Source organism: Ambystoma mexicanum, chromosome 13 (genome assembly GCF_040938575.1).
Source record: "Ambystoma mexicanum isolate Mex_15411 chromosome 13, UKY_AmexF1_1, whole genome shotgun sequence".
NCBI lineage: Eukaryota > Metazoa > Chordata > Amphibia > Caudata > Ambystomatidae > Ambystoma > Ambystoma mexicanum.
In genome coordinates, this window is record NC_090938.1 from 711,880,661 (window position 1) to 711,900,457 (window position 19,797).

The 19,797-nt window shown below is 41.6% G+C and overlaps 1 protein-coding gene across 1 annotated transcript in view; it reads left to right on the top strand.

Moving 5' to 3' along the window:
• Nucleotides 1-542: 542 nt before the first annotated feature.
• The window catches only part of LOC138521768 (E3 ubiquitin-protein ligase TRIM39-like), a 404,627-nt gene continuing 385,372 nt past the window's right edge, over nt 543-19,797 (top strand). The window contains exon 1 of the mRNA XM_069634835.1: nt 543-976. Coding sequence (XP_069490936.1) covers nt 572-976 — 405 coding nt within the window. The 5' untranslated portion in view covers nt 543-571. The remainder of the gene's footprint in view (nt 977-19,797) is intronic.

Genomic DNA, 19,797 nt, shown 5'->3' on the forward strand with positions numbered 1-19,797 from the left:
TATTTATTTACTTATTGTACTATAGTTAAAAAACCTTTCACCGATTTGTATCATAAAGTATCATGCACATCAATAAGAGACCAAAGGAAAATATACGCAAAGCATAAACAAAAACAGTGGTAAAATATTCACAACACTCATTTAAAAACAACATCACAGTACAGAAAAAGAACATTATTTTGAAGCTAACATTGTAGTAATAATACTGGCTTTTGAAGTTTTCTTGGTTTCCCATTTTAAATTTAGGAAACTACAAGTTCCACCATTCTGAAAGCGTCCGGAGATAAAGTATTAAAGACTGGTGCGTGCGGGGGTAATGCGGGGAATACGCAGGGCGGGGTTACAGGAGCGGAAGAAAACACTAGGTACACTTCATGTAGAAAGTATTTTTTTGTTGTAGTATCTTTGCAGCCTTCTGAAAGCAAAGTAAGATACAATCTATTGAGAAGGACCTCTTTCTAGAGGCACACTTTTGAGTGCGTCCATTACTAGAGGCAGGGCCCCTCCCTCCTCGTCTTCATTAGCAGGACAGCAAGGCGCCTGAGGTTTATCGTCTTCCACTTCCTGTATCATGGCGACAGGAGGTCAGTCGTTCAGTCTTGCGGATGAACTCACTTGTTCCATCTGTTTGGACTATTTTAAGTCTCCAGTGACCCTTCTTTGCGGGCACAACTTCTGCCGGGCCTGTATCAATGGTTGTCTGGCGAGTTCCGGCGCTCGCTCGTTCTCCTGCCCTCAGTGCAGGGCCACGCATTTGGACCGAAACTTACGGCCTAACAGGCAGCTGGGAAAAGTGGTGGACATGGTGAAAGTTCTGCCCAGCCTAAAACAAGGAAACCTGTGCGCGAAGCACTTCGAGCGTCTGCAGCTGTTCTGTGAGGACGACATGCAGCTCATCTGTGTGGTGTGTGACCGCTCCCAGGATCACCGTTCTCACTGGGTCCTCCCCGTAGAGGAGGCTGCAACAAAGTACAAGGTAAGTGTGTTTTACAGGAGTGGGGATGGATTAGTAAACTGTAAACCCACAGCCACTGGTATCCAGGCATTTGCAACGGAGGTGGGAGCATTACTCTAAATCCCTCTTAATCGGGCACTACTTACTATGTGACGACATCCCACCACAGCCCCTTTCTCCACTTCATGTCATAAAGGTATTATACACCCCCGCTCCCTCCCAACTTGAACCTCCTGCCAATGTTGTTCGCGCTCGAACAGCCTCTCCTGTTTCCATCGTTGGAATGCCAGGAATGTCTACTGTGGGCTCTGTGAGGCTTGGGCTGCCATCATGCCCACAAGGTCACTGGTGAGGTGGCATAGATAAAATAACTAAGGCTGAGGGTCCTGGGTGAGTAACCCAGGCCGTGTGAGGCGAAAGATTGGTAGAGGAGGCTCCCTTGTTTTGCATATTTAGTGGTATCACGGAAATGTCAAATAATACAGATTTTCCACACATGTTACAGAAAGTCCTAATTCTTGTTATGCAGAATCACATGCGGTACCCTAGGGGAACACTACGTGCAATTAAGAATAGAAGTGTCAGTACAATTTCACCTTTGGTACAAGCCTGTACTACACCGTTATGTGGTAGCGGTGGCTGAGCAGCCAGGCCTATCTCAAGGGTTGAGTGAGCAGTAGAACAAGTTACACATAGGACCAACAAATACAGTGATTCAAACAAACACTTTCTCAAGGTTTCTTGGTAAAAGAATAGACGTTTATTTACAGTCAGTTTGAAAACATTACACTAGCAAGAGCAGCTCAATATCATATACTAATAAGCTACAAATGCACAACCAATAAGTTACTGAACAAGTTCAGCTCCCCTGAAGTGGGAGCAAAATGGCCCTTAAGATACTTTCAAAAGGGGTAAAAAGATAAGGTTATAATAATCAACAGCACACATACTTTCATAGGCAGGGCAAAGGGTTTCAGTAAACTACAACCAGCAATTCAGTTAATAGGCCTGGGCCAAAGGCAATGGATCAGAGTCTTTGTATAGGATAGCCCAGTTCTGGTAGTAAATGGGTAAGTCTTTGCCACGGATTTTAAAAGAATTTGGTTAGACGAATGTTTAGGGAAGGACAAGCCTTCAAAGTCAGGAAAGTTTCACAAACTTTCGCCGTGGCTGAAAAAATATCATGACCGCGTTTACACAGTACCTTAGAAGTGAAGAGCTGTAGCGGAGGCAGTTGTTCTTGGCAGATCTCGCTGCTCCTGAGCGTCACTCGTGGGGACAAGGACATCGGAAGGTTCTTGCACTGCCCAGGGATGAGGCCACAAGCTTGGCAATACGCCGGTTTAAGACCACGCGCTGGTTTCCTTCCCCCTGGCTATCCGGTTTTCAACAGCACTCTGAAGAAAATTTGACCAGGATGGGGACTGTATCCAGGTGGCTTGCAGTTGGTTGTTCCCACCAAACTCAAGGGAAGAAGTTAACCTTGAAGGCCTTCTTTGCCGATGGAATTTCAGGCAATTCAGACCTGCAGCAGGGCTTCACCGGTCGTCCAGGAGTTGCAGCAGTCCTCTTCCTTCAGCTCGTCTTCGGTTCTTCCGTTCTAGTGGTTGACTCTGCTTTCCAAGTTCCAGAGACCTGCTTTTAAACAGTTTTCCCTCTTTCATTCCAGCCTGGCTGTTACTCGCACACCATGGTGGCTGTCCTTGCCAGACAGCCGGCCAATCACGCCAGAGTGCCTTCAGGTCTCCTAGGAGACTAAGCACAAGGAGTTTCGGGTACCTCCCTCACATCCTGTCCATCAGACACTCTGGCGCCAGAGGAGGGCTTCAGCACTGAAGCCAAAGGCCAACGAACAAAGGGGCCAAACCTGGTTTGGCGCACTGAGGCAAACACAAGAAGGACCTTTCCTAAAGGAAATGGCGAAAAAAGTTGACCAAGATAGGTCTTGGGCGATATCTATTGGAAAACATGTCTGATCCGATTTTTAGCTACCGTTGTTAGTGGTCAGGGAAAAATGATGGTAGTTTGATCAAAACCACTGCCACCAGCCATTTAAAGTAGGAAAGGGTAACATTTGACTGTTAAATGAGTGTTTTGATTCAGGGGAAGCTAGGCAACCCCTCCAGCACTCTATAGGAAGATAGTGTGTGCTTGGTCTGTACATTTAAAGAGACTATTCAAGTGAATTTAACTTTACATGCTCTGGGAGACAGTAGTCAGTCCCAGAGAAGGTATTTAAACATTGAGCAGTCTGAAAGACATCCCTTTGCCACTGCACTGAAGGTGCTGTGTGACACACAGAAAAAGATGGTGCCTATGGAGTTGTTTTAATACTCCATAACCAAAGAACACAAAAGCAAAACGCACATCAAAATACATGGAAGAGGGGGGGGGGGAGGCTTGCACTCTTCCCGGGTAAAAAATCAAATCCAGCAAAATTGCTGGGGGTCTCAAAAGGTAAAGGAAATTAGCACATTTTTGAGAATTCTCCCTAACAATTCTATTAAAGACAGAGGCGGAAGGGTTATGCTTTTCTTCCTTTACTCAGTGTTACAATATATGCTGCTCGAGTTTAACTCCTCAAAGAATAACATTAAAAAAACATTTCCCATAAAGTCTTTTGTGTGTGGTTCATTCTTTTGATGTCCATGAAAACAAAAATCATGTGTCTCCGTCCACCAATCTTTACATATACTGTCCTTCATCCTGCTTTACACTCCTGTCTCCTTCCCCTTTCTTTGTCTGTGTCCAACTTTAAATTCAACCTTGCGTCCCAACCGGTTAATGCTGTAATCCTCGACCTTCATTTACTCATGTTTCCATAATCCATTCACCTCATGAACAATTAGATTTATTCTCCGCCGTAGAATCTGAATTCTATGTCAAGACACAGAGGCTCGTATTCTGCTTGTTTAATGCTTACTTACCACCAACGTAGCTATTTTTTCCACTGGCTTAAAATTAAAGGTTTTAAACGTCGACCAGTCTGCTGCCTTCATGATGTCCTCCCATTCTGGCCCCTGCGAGGAAACCCTTGGAGGCCATTGCTCCTCTCACTGAGGGAGCCCCATAGGAATCTGTCTATTCCAGCCCAGTCATCACCCATCTAATCCATCTCGCTAGCTTGGCTGTTGCTAGCGCCCCATTATGGCTATGACCAACTGATATACCGCTGGGGGGGTGGGGTCTCCTTCCCCTTGTCATGGACTCATATGCTGTAATACATCTCACTGAACATCATTTTGGTTGTTCTGGGAATGCTTGATATGATATTGATCTCCTCCACGTTTTGGTCCTCTTCACTATATCAAAGGTTATTCCCTGAGGAGATAATGACTTCCTATTGATAAAGCCTTTACGTCTGATACCCTCTTGCATGACAGTAAACATAATAGTTAGCTTGGCTGATAATGCCTTTCTAGTTAATTCCATTGTCTGGCCATACCTGAACATATATTTCTTTGGAGGTCTAGTTATTCTAAACCCTTTCAACAGTTTGCAAGTTTCTGATGTTGATCTGTTCCAAATCTTTCTTGTTGTTTACCTTGCTCAGAGGGAGGCTTAACATCCCCTGCACTGTCTAATCTGAAGCCCAGAAATTCCATGTTCTGCATGCAGGCTTGACTTCTCCCAGTTTATTAGGAAGCCCGGTTGTTGTAACAGATCAGTAGTAAGTTCTATTGGTTCCCTGATCAGCGTTTTGTCCTGGCACATTATACAAATGTCATCCAGATAAATGATTAGTCTGATCCCTCTTTCTCTGAGTAAAGTCACTATCTGTTTCATCACCTTTGTGAAACATTAAGGGGCTGATGCTAGCCCGAATGGTAGGCAGGTGAATTCCCAAACTTGTCCCTGCCAGCGAAACCTCAAATCTGTTCCGCTGCCATAGGTATGGTCAGATAAGTCTGAGGTCTATTCGCGCAAGTCAATCACCTTGTTGCAAAATGGCTCTCAGCAAGTGTATGCCCTCCATTTTGAGATGTCTGTAAACTACGAACGTATTTAGTTCTTTTAAGTTTATAATCAGCCTTGTCTTGTGACTGTCTCTCACTATAAACATGTTGCTTTTGAAGTTGTCTCCTATGTTACCTGTTTTATAGCATCTTTCTGTGCTAGTTCTTATTTCTGTATCTACCAACTCTTCATCTGCTGTGCTGAGCTTTAATAACTTCAGCTATTTCTCTTGTTTTGGCAAGCTTATCCAATCTATGTGGAAGCCCTGTACGGTGCCTAAAACCCAAGCATCTGAAGAGATCAATCTCCATTTCGCTACTCTCCCCTCTACTGTGGAAATGTGTTTGTTTTTCTCTGCCTGTGCATTTATCCTCACCTGTGTTAGGCTGATGTTGGTTTCCGTGGTGTCTCCACCCTCGCCCTCTTCCTCTTGATGGGAAGAAGGGGTTTGGTTTTCTTTCGTGCCATTTCCATTGGTATTTGTCACTTTTGGAACCTGTTACTGGTGAAACGGTTGGCAGAGCGGCCCCTGCCTCTTCCAGCCCTGCCCAAAACCAGTCTGCCAAATGCTCTCTTCAGAGATGCTTGTGCTTTGTCTATTGCCACCTGAGAGGTGGCGAATTTTGTTAGCTCTTTTATAAAGGCATCTCCAAGAGCTTCCCTTTTGCTGAAGCTGATGTGGCGAATTCACTCAGTTTGGGATAAAACTTGACCAGAATTGACCTTCTTTCTGCCATAATCATGCTGTTGGCGTTACCCAGTAGGCATATAGCCTCTGGGCCCAACCTGATAAAATAGTTGGGTCGATGGGTTCATTTTTACCTTTAGCCTCTTCTGCCATCTCCATTATCTTATTATATATCCAACCACATCCAACATTTTGTCTTGACATGATTGCCAGGATCTGTGTAATACTTTCTTTATATCCTTCACATACCTCCGCATGGTCACGTTCATGGGGTCATCAATTTCTAGGGTCTTTGCGTTTCCTTCTGGCAGGTGTGGCCTGGGCATTCGGCGTTCACTCTGGCTTCTTTTGCCAGCTGTGTTCGTAGCCTCTTTAAAAAAAAAAAAAGAATCTTATTTTTAAAAAACATTTTTATGCAATCTTGGACGGTAGTTCCCATTCTGAGACCTAGGGTGTATGAGTGCTTCTGGATAAAATGAGTCACAGGCCTCCTCTTTGTCCTCTGTTCCTTTTCTTAAGAGCTCTAATATCTTCTTCCGAAGATATAACTTTTACCTCTTCCTCCGATGATGGGCTCCCCCAATCATCTTCCTCATACCCCTCTGAGCTATCAGAGGTGTTCTCTTCCGCCATTTGTTTTCTTTTTTTCCTTCCATCTACTTTGTCCATTCCTGTACCCCTTTTCCCCCTCAGCTCTTCCATTCCTGAGAACTTAATCCAGTCCTCCATGACTGCCAGTTGAGAACTGTGCCCCATGAAATGATTCAGGGTTTGTTACAGTATCTTCCCCGTACCGGTTGCAGTCTTTTCTGGCTCACTTAAGCCCTGCTGCCTTATCGAAATGTACATGATGGGATTAATGGGGGGACAGTAGTGCCACTGTATCAATCAACACTTACAGGTGTCTTGGGCGTGTACCCGTCTTAAATATCTTTTTAGGGCAGATTGTACATTTCCTCATGTGCTTAATGTTTGTATTCCTCTTTCCCAGAGGCTGCTGTGCCTTTTTTTGGCCACTAGGTGGTGGTGTCGTATTGTTAATGCGCTCTCTTCACCCTTTGTTTCCAAGCCTTGAACGCTCTGAAGGGTTTGCTCCTGCTTTCCGTTCTCCATATCTTAAACGAACGTTGGGAACTGACTGACTTCTAGGTCTGAATACCGTGTTTCAAATTTCTGTTGATCTGCGCAACATCACAGAAGTAACCGACGAGGAGCACTAGAACCCTAAAGAGTCACCATCATGCTCCTCGTACTTCTGTGATTACAGCGCCCTCTATAGTAACGCGTTCATCGGAACTAATTGTTCCTTTGCATTATAATCACTTCAAAGCCTTAATCCCTGTGTATGTGCTCTGCCACTGTTCCAGAACGCTCCGTGCGTTATCCCTCGCTATCGCTGCGCTTATATAAACATTAAGCATGTAATGGATCAACAACCAAAATTCAGTAAAGTATAGGTACTTAACTGCCTGCCCGAGCAGCAAAGAAAGAGGAAGGACACCGGAGTGTAAAGGAGGATAAAGGACATATGTGATGATTGGTGGAAGGAGTTGCATGATTTCTTTTTTAAAACATTTTTATGTTCATCAAAAGAATGAAACACACACACACTTTATGGGAAATGTAATTTGAATTTGTTATTCTTTGAGTTAGTGTTACAATATAGGATTGAGTTTGAGTACAGGAAGAAAAGCATAATATGAGCCTCCATGTCTTGACATAAAATTGTTCATTAATACGCAAAAAATGGGAAGCTAAATTGAAGTAAGTGGCCAAGAGATGAAACTATATGAATCATTGTTGTCGCTATTGATATATGTGGCCACATCAGGCGTAATGCTTTTTTTGGAGAAGGGGGTAGCGTAAACTGAATCACCTTTTGAAGACTTCTAATTTTGGCAGCTAAGGAATAGGGAGATCAAATGATTTTCCCAGGAGCACAAACTTTTTGATTAAGTGAACTAAGTGACGAAGCCCGGGTTCTGATACTAGTGCATGTCAGGCATTTAAACACATCTCTTACAAATTGTAGTTGGTAAACATGTTTTTTGTGACTGGTCTTTTTGCAACTTTAGTTTCAAAATGCCATCTGACTATCCTATGTAATTGCCAAATATTGAAATATTGCATTTGTTTTGCTAATTGAACCGAACTACAGTTTTTGCAGCATTTTCATTTTTACTTTTATTTCTATTGTGAGTGTATTGTTTGTTCAGCCATATTGACCAAACTAGCAATCTGCTTTAATTACAGATGAGGATTATTTTAACTGTGAAAAGAAATGAACCTCAGAACAAGGCTTATTTATAAAACCTACTGTGAGCTACATATCTACAAAATTCTCCTGTGGTGACTGCATGTTCCAAGGATGTGCGAGCAGGGATTGGGGATGGCTGGGCAAGATGTACGTACTGCAGTATGGCCTTCTTGTCTGATCGAAGCAGAGCTTATTTACTTTGGAGACTGTGAGTAATGCTGGGGTAGTTGAAGGTCCCACGGGTTCAGAAGTTTAAATTGCGTGTGCCATTTTGGTGGCTGGGGTGATGGTGATGTTGACGTATTGCAATTTAGCATGAATCCAGTGTAGCTAATGGGAATGAGATGTTGTTGTTAGTGTTCGAATACAAGTGTCGGGCCACACCGCCTCACAATTGGGCAGCGAGGAGCTCTACACGTGACTGCAAAGTAGATTTGCAATCGGGAAAATCTGTGAGGGGATGCAATAGTCACGAAAATAACATACATGTATAGATACATATATGGGGGGCTCTAGGGAGATTTTGGATGGTAAGAATATACCAAACTGTTTTGCCTCAGAGTTCTGATAAGCTAGGAATTGTGCTGGCTGAAAACCTGGGTTGGGCAGTTGAACTCTGTCTGAGAAACTAGCTTTACAAGGTTGTGGAAAGGCAGCAGCAGTTGTGATGAATATCAGATGATCCGTTTCCAGCAGGCCTCTTCATGGCCTGGTGTATTGTGAAGGAGAGATGCAATCTCTGTTTACAGGGGATTCTGTTATTGAATGGCAAAGGTATTTCGGCCATCTGGTACGACTGGATTTTAGGGCCGGACAATTAAACCTTGGGTTGCTTGCGGTGAAAGTAGCACTGATGGATCATGGATTATCAATTGAGTTGTCAAGGTGTGGGTTAGGACCATGTGGGCTGGAATGGTAAGTCTCGTAGTTTAGAATGAAATGTGGACACCCAACAAGTTTGGGCGATAAAACCAGCAACAATAGATCAAAATGAAATTTGTTTGGTCCCCTCCTCCACATCAATGGAATTTTCATAGAATAGCTGTGTGCGTCACAAGTAGGGATAAAGATTTCCAACCAGATGGAACCTGTGATAATTGAAGTTGTGTAACTAGGAGATGGGGCTATGACCAGATATGAAAAGGCCCCAGAGGGGTGTAGTATAAATATGAAATGTGCAATTATAACTTAGAGGATGGTGCTTAGTTGAATGTATCCAGTAAGAAGTGTGGGAACTAAAGGGAATATGGTTACATTGTATAGGTTTAACCAATTGTGTGGGGGGTTGGCTTTGTAACAAAACCTCTGGCAGTGTTACTATTGCAAATTGTATAGGATGCATGTACTTTGTGTGGTTCAGGGAGACTGGTTAGTTTGACTCTTTGATGTTATCTAATCCTAAAAAAAATAAAGGGGTAGACCTGCGTTGTAATCCCTGATCCTTCAGGTATTATGCAGCACAAAACTATATATTGGATCAGTAGAACTGGTTGACTCTGGCACAATTTAGAACATATCACATTTTATTTCAAATACTTCATTACAAAAAATATATATTTGATTTCTTAAGTACTCTTAAAAATTCAACAATTCATCTCCTCATTCATATCCCAAAAACACTCCCCAATCTATCTAAAAAAGCACACCATGTTATACCCCACACTCAATTTTTTGCAGAGCATCCACTATATTATTGTTTTTCATTAGCATATTCAACAATGACCCAGTCCATAATATCGGGTGTCATTATGTGGCTGATATGGTGTTTAACCAGATGTCTTGTTTGTAGAAAAAACGTCGACACGTGTTTCGGTCAGAGACCTTCTTCAGGACGTCGGGCAAGAAGACAGTGCTCCGCCCTATTTTAAGCTTGTATGGGCCAGAATTCAACCTAAAAACAATAAAAAAGCCAGAATGTCAACCCTATTTCTTTTAGAAGGTGACACATTATTGTCACATTTATGTCAAAATTAAATAAAGACAACCGTCTTACTCACCCCCAAGATGCAATTCTTAGGATCGTGAAAAGGACTGAAGGGATTAATCCTCCACTGGCCTCGGTATTAATATCGAGCCTGTGGAACCAACACACCGCAAAACAAAACACTTAATACTTAATACATTGGCCAAGACAAGGCTTATAACTATATATATATATATATATATATATATATATATATATATATATATATATATATCAACAATAGAAGTGATACAAAAACTTACATATATCCGATGGTAAAAAAAGAGCAATTTATGCGGGACCTGCACGTTTGTAAAAGCAGGACGTACACTAATGTACTGGAGTCACTAGATCCTCCATGGACCCCCGACAACTGTAACAAGATAAAACCACATAAATCCGAATTATCACCCATAAATCACAAGTTGTCACTCCGTTCTCTCATAAAAATCACCATAGTGCTAACCTCATCTGTTACCAACACTATGCTGCAAGTGCCGTCACCATAAACATCATAGCCTGCTCGTAATGTTCAATACCACACCTGCAGACACGACATGAGTTCCGTGTTCTTAACAATGCGTATGCCCTAACCGTGCTACCGTCACCGCGATCGTACCGATTATAGTTCCTAATATGCATTCATCTCTTACCTTGGTCCAATCGATCAAAAACCATGACCAAGCAATCCACTACTCCGGACGGCGTTCAACTCGCGCGTAACCACCGACTATATCGAAAGCGATGGACATAGACAGAGGACAATCTAATATCCTCATTAGGAAACACAAACAAGGGACTGGACGTACACGATTAAATGAGTGTTTGCGCAAACAGATATGTATCTTTCTAATGGGTCATTAGAACGCGTGCATCCACTGATGTAAGTAGAGAATCATTCTATGGTTCCCCATGTCAAATACTGTTCACGGTTCCACAACAATGTTTAAACCGAACTAAACAAACAAAAAAATAATAGTAAATAACGTGAACAATACACGTAAAAAATCTTGAAGCACTACCTAGGGGGTCTGGCGTACTATGCCTCTTTCCCTTGTACAACTCAGCCTGATTTTAGGAACTGGGTGCTTTGCTGAGGTCATGACTTCATACATCTACCAACTCACACCTGTTACATGAATATATCTATATCCAGGTCCTACAGCGGACCTCTCCACCATTCGAAATATACCCATGCCTTGGGGAATGTTTTTGGGATATGAATGAGGAGATGAATTGTTGAATTTTTAAGAGTACTTAAGAAATCAAATATATATTTTTTGTAATGAAGTATTTGAAATAAAATGTGATATGTTCTAAATTGTGCCAGAGTCAACCCGTTCTACTGATCCAATATATAGTTTTGTGCTGCATAATACCTGAAGGATCAGGGATTACAACGCAGGTCTACCCCTTTATTTTTCTTTCGGTGAAGTACAGCCCGTGGCTGCAGGGGCACACACTTAGGCAGTGTGAGGAAGTTTTTTGCTTCCTACAATGGATAATGTAAACATCTTCTCGTTTACAGACGACCACTATAAAAAAATGTTAGAGGCACCTATTGCCCCATTTGGAGAAGGTCTAATAAGAGATAAAGTGGTTGCTACAAATGAAATCGAAAAAATTCTACAAAAAATGAAAAAACTAACTCTGACCGATTTACACGGTCAGTTTATGATGCAATACTTAAAGGCCGGGATCATTCCAGAGGGTCTGCAGGTTAGAAATATCCCCAGGATCTTTATCGATAACCCGAAATTCCAATAAAATTTTAGTGGGGTGGGGAACAAGTGCTCTAGGGATTGGATTATGTTGATTATTGAAACGGCCCAGGAAGAAACAAAGAAACAAGGGGAAGAACTGGACATTTTGGAAAAGGCTTTCTTAGAAAGCACAACGGTAAATGATGCCAAAAAACAACTGGAAGGGCTAGAAGTAGAAATTAAAAAATTTAAAGATCTGAACCTGGAAAGAAAAATTAATAAATTAAGAAAAGATGTTTCAAATTATAATGAGGAGAAAACTTACCCTTATCTAAGAAAAGGTTTCTTCACTGATCCCCCAGTAGGGGGTTATAACTATCGAAGAAATAATCGATATTCCAACTTCTCCAACACTTCAGGATCTTCTAGTGGGTCGGACCCATCTCCCAATGGGCAACCTAATATACCTACAGGTACTGACACCGGAGGAAGGGGCCAGAACCAACAGCGGGTTTTTTTCAGAGGGGGACAGCGAGGAAGGCCCAGACAGCAACAACCCCAATACGGGCAGGGGCAAGGCATGAGAACCAGACAGTGGTATTCCAACCAGTAGCACAAGGAACCACTGACCAGATGCCCATTTTTAATTTATCGCAATATACCTTAGAGAAATCAGATTTTGACCTATTATCCAAGGGGCTTTCCTACGTTCCAACTATGAGAGCAGACGTCTTTAATATGGAACTAGAGCTACACAGATTCTTCAGAAATGTACGATTGAAACACTTCTTTGAGGCTTATTTGCCTGCTCATCCATACGAAAAGGGATCGCTATCAGATATGGTACCTAACATCAGTGGGCTCAAAATAAGATCTAGCTTCATTCCACCCCCCCCACACTGTTGCACCTGAGATTGTAGCTTTTGAGAATATGGTGACGCGTGAAGTACTAGATGCTATAAGAGGCAAGAACCATAAACCAGATAACTTAACAAAAGACGAAAGACAAAGCCTAAATAGACTATGCAGTGATGAATCGATCACTATAAAACCCGCCGATAAGGGGGGTGGGATTGTTATACTTGACACAGACTTGTATGAAGCAGAGTGTATACGATTACTAGAAGACACAAATTCCTATAAAAAATTAGAGAGGGATCCTACGGCGAGACTACAAGAAGAAATAAAAAGTCTAACCAATCATGCAATAAACGAACGGTGGATTAGTGTGGAAGAAGGACGGTTTCTTAATAAAACTGTATCTAAAAAGGCCGCATTCTACACACTACCTAAAATTCACAAAAATTCTACTAAACCTCCCGGAAGACCTATCGTGTCAGCTATTGACTCCTTACTGGAGCCACTCTCAGTATATGCGGAGGTGTTTCTAAAACCATTTGTGCAGGCAATGCCGTCATATGTGAAAGACTCTACTCATATGATCAATATCATTAAAGATATCCAAATTGAAGAGGGAGATATCCTGGTGACCATGGACGTTGAGTCGCTATATACGGCAATTCCACAGCAAGATTGCCTACATGTCCTTGGTCAGTTTTTGAACAAAAGAATGAGACCGCATTTGCCCCCTACTGAGTTTGTACAGGAATGCATTAGGTTGGCCATGACCGAAAATTTCTTCCTGTTTAAGAAACAACTTTATAAACGAGAGAGGGGTGAGTATGGGGGCTACTTTTGCTCCCGATGTCGCCAATCTGTATATGGCTGACTATGAAGAGAAGTTTATTTTGGGGCAACACAATCTACTTACTAGTGACCCTACTTTGAGTGGCTACTTAAACATATGGCATCGATACATCGATGTGTTTTTAATATGGAAAGGGACAGTTACATCTCTAAATGAATTTCATATATGGCTGAATCAATGTGATATACACAAAATTCACCATCGAATATAGTTATCTACAGGTTAGTTTCCTGGATCTTGTGATTAAAAAAACTGGGAATCACCTTACGACTACCTTGTTCAGAAAACCCACGGACAAGAATACCCTTCTGCATTTCAACAGTTTCCATCCAGCTAGTTTACGACAGAACTTACCTTATGGTCAGTTCTTACGTATTAAAAGAAACTGCTCTGAAAAGGATGAATTTAAGATCCATGCAGAACAACTAAAAGAAAGGTTGCAGAAGAGGGGGTATCCTAGAAGGTTGGTAAAAGACCAACTTAAAAGAGCGGAAAATACAAATCGAGAAATTTGTCTGACCCCGAGAGAAAGACAGAAGAATGAACGCTTAGTGTGTGTTACCACCTTTAACCCAGTGAGTGTTGATGTAAAGAGAATTATTAACAAACACTGGAACCTTGTAAAGCACCCAGGGTCATTATCACAGAAACCGATGTATGCATTTGAACGTAACCAGAACTTAAGGCAGAGACTAGTGCACACGTACAGAGAACCAAAGAGGGCCATTACCATCAATAGACAATGGGGGTTGCCTCCCATAATTGGCCACTATAAGTGTGGCAAATGTGTAGCATGCCCTTTAACAGTAACCAAAAAGGAATTCCAATTTGGCCAAAGAGTGTGGAAGATGAATTGCCACACTAATTGCTTGACCAAAAACGTGATCTATATTATCAGCTGCCCCTGTCAGCTCCTTTATGTTGGTAAGACCACACGCGAAGTACGACAGCGGATATCAGAACATAGGAGCTGTATTAGGAATGGAGTGGCAGATAAACCGCTTGTTGACCATTTTTTGAAAATGAAACACAAAGACACAGACATGAGATGGTTCGTACTCCAACATATTAAGAGTAATATGAGAGGGGGTGACATCAGTACAATATTACATCGCACAGAACAGAAATGGATTCACACTCTGAATACTGTTCAGGAAGGATTGAATGTTTCAGTTGAGTGGAACACTCTTGTTACAAGAAACTAATATTTTTTCCAACTTATATATATATTGCTTACAATGAATAATGTATGTTTTTGACAGGCAATATATGACCAGGTACCATATGAATAATATTGAGTCTAATTTTTGCCACACAGATAACTCTCTGTATAGCTGATGCTTAATAATGGTTCTGGATGGTGGAAAGCATAGATGGAAAGAAACAAACTAAACTGGTGTCTGTTGGCATACACCGAAAGAGGATAGAGAAGCAATGACTTTGTGGCTCTAGTGTATGCTTCTAGTTGGTTTTTCCATTGTGGTCTCCTGAATTTGTTTTTCTAACTCGTTTTTCTAAACCGTTTGCATGATGCCTAAAATATATAGCCCACAGTTATATACACTTTACTAGACATAAAAAGATGGGCTCTGAAGAAATATGTACATCTATGTCAATGGCATGGGTATATTTCGAATGGTGGAGAGGTCCGCTGTAGGACCTGGATATAGATATATTCATGTAACAGGTGTGAGTTGGTATATGTATGAAGTCATGACCTCAGCAAAGCACCCAGTTCCTAAAATCAGGCTGAGTTGTACAAGGGAAAGACGCATAGTACGCCAGATCCCCTAGGTAGTGCTTCAAGATTTTTTACGAAGATTTTTTACGTGTATTCACGTTATGTACAATTATTTTTTTGTTTGTTTAGTTCTGTTTAAACATTGTTGTGGAACCGTGAACAGTATTTGACATGGGGAACCATAGAATGATTCTCTACTTACATCAGTGGATGCACGCGTTCTAATGACCCATTAGAAAGATACATATCTGTTTGCGCAAACACACATTTAATCGTGTCCGTCCAGTCCCTTGTTTGTGTTTCCTAATGAGGATATTAGATTGTCCTCTGTCTATGTCCATCGCATTCAATATAGTCGGTGGTTACGCGCGAGTTGAACGCCGTCCGGAGTAGTGGATTGCTTGGTCGTGGTTTTTGATCGATTGGACCAAGATAAGAGATGAATGCATATTAGAAACTATAATAGGTATGATCGCGGTGACGGTAGCACGGTTAGGGCATACGCATTAAGAACACGGAACTCATGTCGTGTCTGCACGTGTGGTATTGAAGAACATTACGAGCAGGCTATGATGTTTATGGTGACGGCACTTGCAGCATAGTGTTGGTAACAGATGGGGTTAGCACTATGGTGATTTTTATGAGAGAATGGAGTGACAACTTGTGATTTATGGGTGATAATTCGGATTTATGTGGTTTTATCTTGTTACAGTTGTCGGGGGTCCATGGAGGATCTAGTGACTCCAGTACATTAGTGTAGTCCTGCTTTTACAAACGTGCAGGTCCCGCATAAATTGCTCTTTTTTTTACCATCGGATATATGTAAGTTTTTGTATCACTTCTATTGTTGATATATTAGTTATAAGCCTTGTCTTGGCCAATGTATTAAGTGTTTTGTTTTGCGGTGTGTTGGTTCCACAGGCTCGATATTAATACCGAGGCCAGTGGAGGATTAATCCCTTCAGTCCTTTTCACGATCCTAAGAATTGCATCTTGGGGGTGAGTAAGACGGTTGTCTTTATTTAATTTTGACATAAATGTGACAATAATGTGTCACCTTCTAAAAGAAATAGGGTTGACATTCTGGCTTTTTTTTGTTTTTAGATTGAATTCTGGCCCATACAAGCTTAAAATAGGGCGGAGCACTGTCTTCTTGCCCGACGTCCAGAAGGTCTCTGACCGAAACACGTGTCGACGTTTTTTCTACAAACAAGACATCTGGTTAAACACCATATCAGCCACATAATGACACCCGATATTATGGACTGGGTCATTGTTGAATATGCTAATGAAAAACAATAATATAGTGGATGCTCTGCAAAAAATTGAGTGTGGGGTATAACATGGTGTGCTTTTTTAGATAGATTGGGGAGTGTTTTTGGGATATGAATGAGGAGATGAATTGTTGAATTTTTAAGAGTACTTAAGAAATTAAATATATATTTTTTGTAATGAAGTATTTGAAATAAAATGTGATATGTTCTAAATTGTGCCAGAGTCAACCCCTTCTACTGATCCAATATATAGTTTTGTGCTGTTATCTAATCCTTCCTGGCTGTTTGTGCAATAAACTTGCTTTACGGACAAGCATGCACTTACTCTTTAAGGGTGGGCCTGCTTTGGGTAATGATGGTCAAATTGCCACTCCTACAGTAAGTATTTTTAAAGGCCCTAAAATATTTTTCAAAAGGGGCCCAGTACAAGGGGCACAAGACTAATAAGCCTTGGCCTTTCAAGCAATTAATCTACACTTTCAAAACAACCAAACAGATTTTATAATTAGGCCAGCAAAGTTTAAAAGGTGCTCAACCTGAAATACTCTTGTGGGTATCTGCACAAGATTGGGATAATGATCATTTGGGGTCGAGTTCTGGTTCCTGAAACACTTGAGTAACCAAAGGAGGTGGTCTTCTGGAAACAGTGAATGGATCGTGTCCACCCACATGTATCTTCCACTTACGCCGTGAAAATCAGCAGCACAGGACTAGGGGAAAACTTGCCCTCTTATCCTAATCCTTAACCTTCATCATTCCCATGTTTTGGCTTTAAACCAATACTTAGTTTTGTAAACATGACTGGAAAAGTACACAAATCATGATGGAAGTACATGCACAGAAGTCCTTTCAGAAATATGTTGCACAGATGTATAAATCCATATGGCAATATATTAGCGCCACACATCGTGGGTGGTAATAAGCAGAGCTCAGATACCTGAGGATTCGTAGTGCTATATAAATGCTAAATTATTATTATTAAACCAGTGTACACATGGCATTATTTTCTCACCATACTGAATGAAAGATTACAAATTCCAGAATGCAGTTCAGACTAAACCAGTATTTGCAAAGCTAACAGTTTGGGATTTTATGTAGGCATGGGAAAGGCATTTTCCAGGCACTGCCATAATGGTACTATGTACCTGGCAAATGCAAACTGCTTGTTAACAGGAATTCCAGTGCAAGGAACAGATGCAAGGACTGCTATCTTAATTATAAATCAAGAGCTTCAAGGCAGACTTGGTTAAGACCTAGGAGCTGGTTCATATTTACAAATGCACCAGTGCCAATTGGCAGTAAGTCTCAGGAGGATAGCTCAGGGGTAACATGCTCGCCTTGGAAGCAAGACGACACGGAGCACCACAGGTTCAATCCCTGGGTCCGTGCTTAGAAACCTCTGGGTATTAAGCGTATTTTATAAATAACATGTCATACCAATATAAAATAATCTCGTAAGAATATATACAGTTGATTCACACAGAATATCAACAGTCCAAATGGTTTAGGAAAGTGGATAAAAATGAACATAACGAAGGCATATCAGCCCCAATCCCCCACCCCACCCCCAATAAGCCTGGACTAAAACCATTCCCTTCTAACTACGGATTCTGTGCATACCCGATATATCAAGTACCAGGCATTCGGTTACCCAATCAGTCAGGGTTTCAATAGAATCTGAGCCAGAGCAAAACAGTCTGCTGTTGCAGAAGATTCAGAATACCCTCCCCAATGGATGGTCGTTCTTTGGTAGGAAGTTGATTGAGTTTAAAACTTAGAGGGAGCGCATTTTCAAACGGGGGAAGTGATAATGCATTGAGGAAAAACTTCCTTTTCTCAATGTGGCATATTTCATATATATGAATATGATTGAATAGAATTGAGGGTACAGGACCAATCCTAGTAATTCATCATTCGATTAGGTAGAGTATCCAACCGAAAATACTTGTTCGATCGGTTCCCCTCCCGAGGTCCATGTCTTCGTTTTAGGCTGCTTTTGTTTAGAAAAGACAATGATCTTTGAGTCATTGGCCTTAAGATTTAGTTTTAGTGCAAATTGCAGCAAAAATCCAATTTGTGTTGTAGGCCCATCAGAGTACGATCAAAGGGAATAGGATCATAGGTGAATTCAAGCCAATGAAGTCTGAGAGAACCAAGCCTAGACGGATGTCCTTCTTGCACCACAAACTCTCAATGTCACTCAAGTAGAGGTTAAAGAGTGGGGGCAAGAGTGCACCCTTGTGTAACTCCAACTAGAGTTTGAATGGGTCTGAAGAGGGCACCAGCTCTGGTTAGGTAGATTCTTATCTTTGTCTTTCTTTGTAAGAGGGCTATGAGTTGGACCTATTTTGGAAGAACTCACAATTTAATTTGGCTAAAGAACTTCACCCATTACACAGTCCAAGGCTGCAGAGATGCCATGTAGACGTGCCCCCTGCCGTGATGTTTCATATTGTGCAGTAAATGCGCCATGACTCTAGCGTTGAGTGCAGTACCCATACTTTGCCTAAAACCCACTTAGAACTTTGACAAGGAAGGGGAAAAGTTGAGATCTTTAAAGAAGTAGAATGGAGAAAACCTTACTGCTAGAATCCCTGAGCGCAATTATCCTGATTTTTTCTGGTTCAGAAGTAGCACCCTTTTTGTATACTGGAATGCCAATGGATTGGTCGAAGACCAAGGAATTATGTGAGTTGAAAAAATATGATCAAAGAGTGCCTTAAGCTTAGGAACCCAAAGTTGGGAGGCTTCCTTGATAACACATGGTGGAATCCCATCCGGGCTGGGGGCTCTAGACAGTTTCCATCTAGTAAGTGCCCATTCAGTGTCTTCAATATCCCATGGGCACTGACCCACTATGGAAGGACCCAAAGTGGTACCTTGTAGTGATGTGGGCTGCAGATGGGAGAACAAGTCAGCCACCCACCTATCCTCAGCAATTGTACTTTTTCTCCAAGTTATTTTCCTCCTACGGTATTTTTAATGATAACCCAGTATCGTCCTGCATTTGGATGGGTTATATGATGGATCATAGTCTGATTGTCCTTAATGTAAAGTTCAAATCTGTGATTTGACTGTTTTTGGCTTCATGAAAATCAGTCACTCAGTTCACTGGAGGCTACTTGTTTCAGGGAATTTGTCCATTTAGACTTGGCGGTACGATTTGTTTTTTTTAATTTTTTTTATTTATTTTTTTTTTTTCCTTAGATTGGACTTTTCTGAGTGTCAATCAGACGTTAGATGCAAACGCCAACAATGCTGGAGAAACCATAAAGCATTTCGGCACTAGTAGGCATAGAGGCCTTTCCCCAACCCACTTCCTTGGTCAATTGAAACCTAGAATGTATGAACTTATGGCAAACTGTAATCCCCTCTACCTCGTCCCTCAGATGAGAGTCGTGTACATTGAGGTAAATCAAACGAAAGAACCAAAGCCAGATCCAATGAAAGTTCGCCCAACCGCACACATTATATGATGAGGCCTTAATCAGGCGAGGGTTAGGGTTGTGTAGGTGCTTGTCGGAGCCCCATCAGCTTTTTCTTTTTAAAAC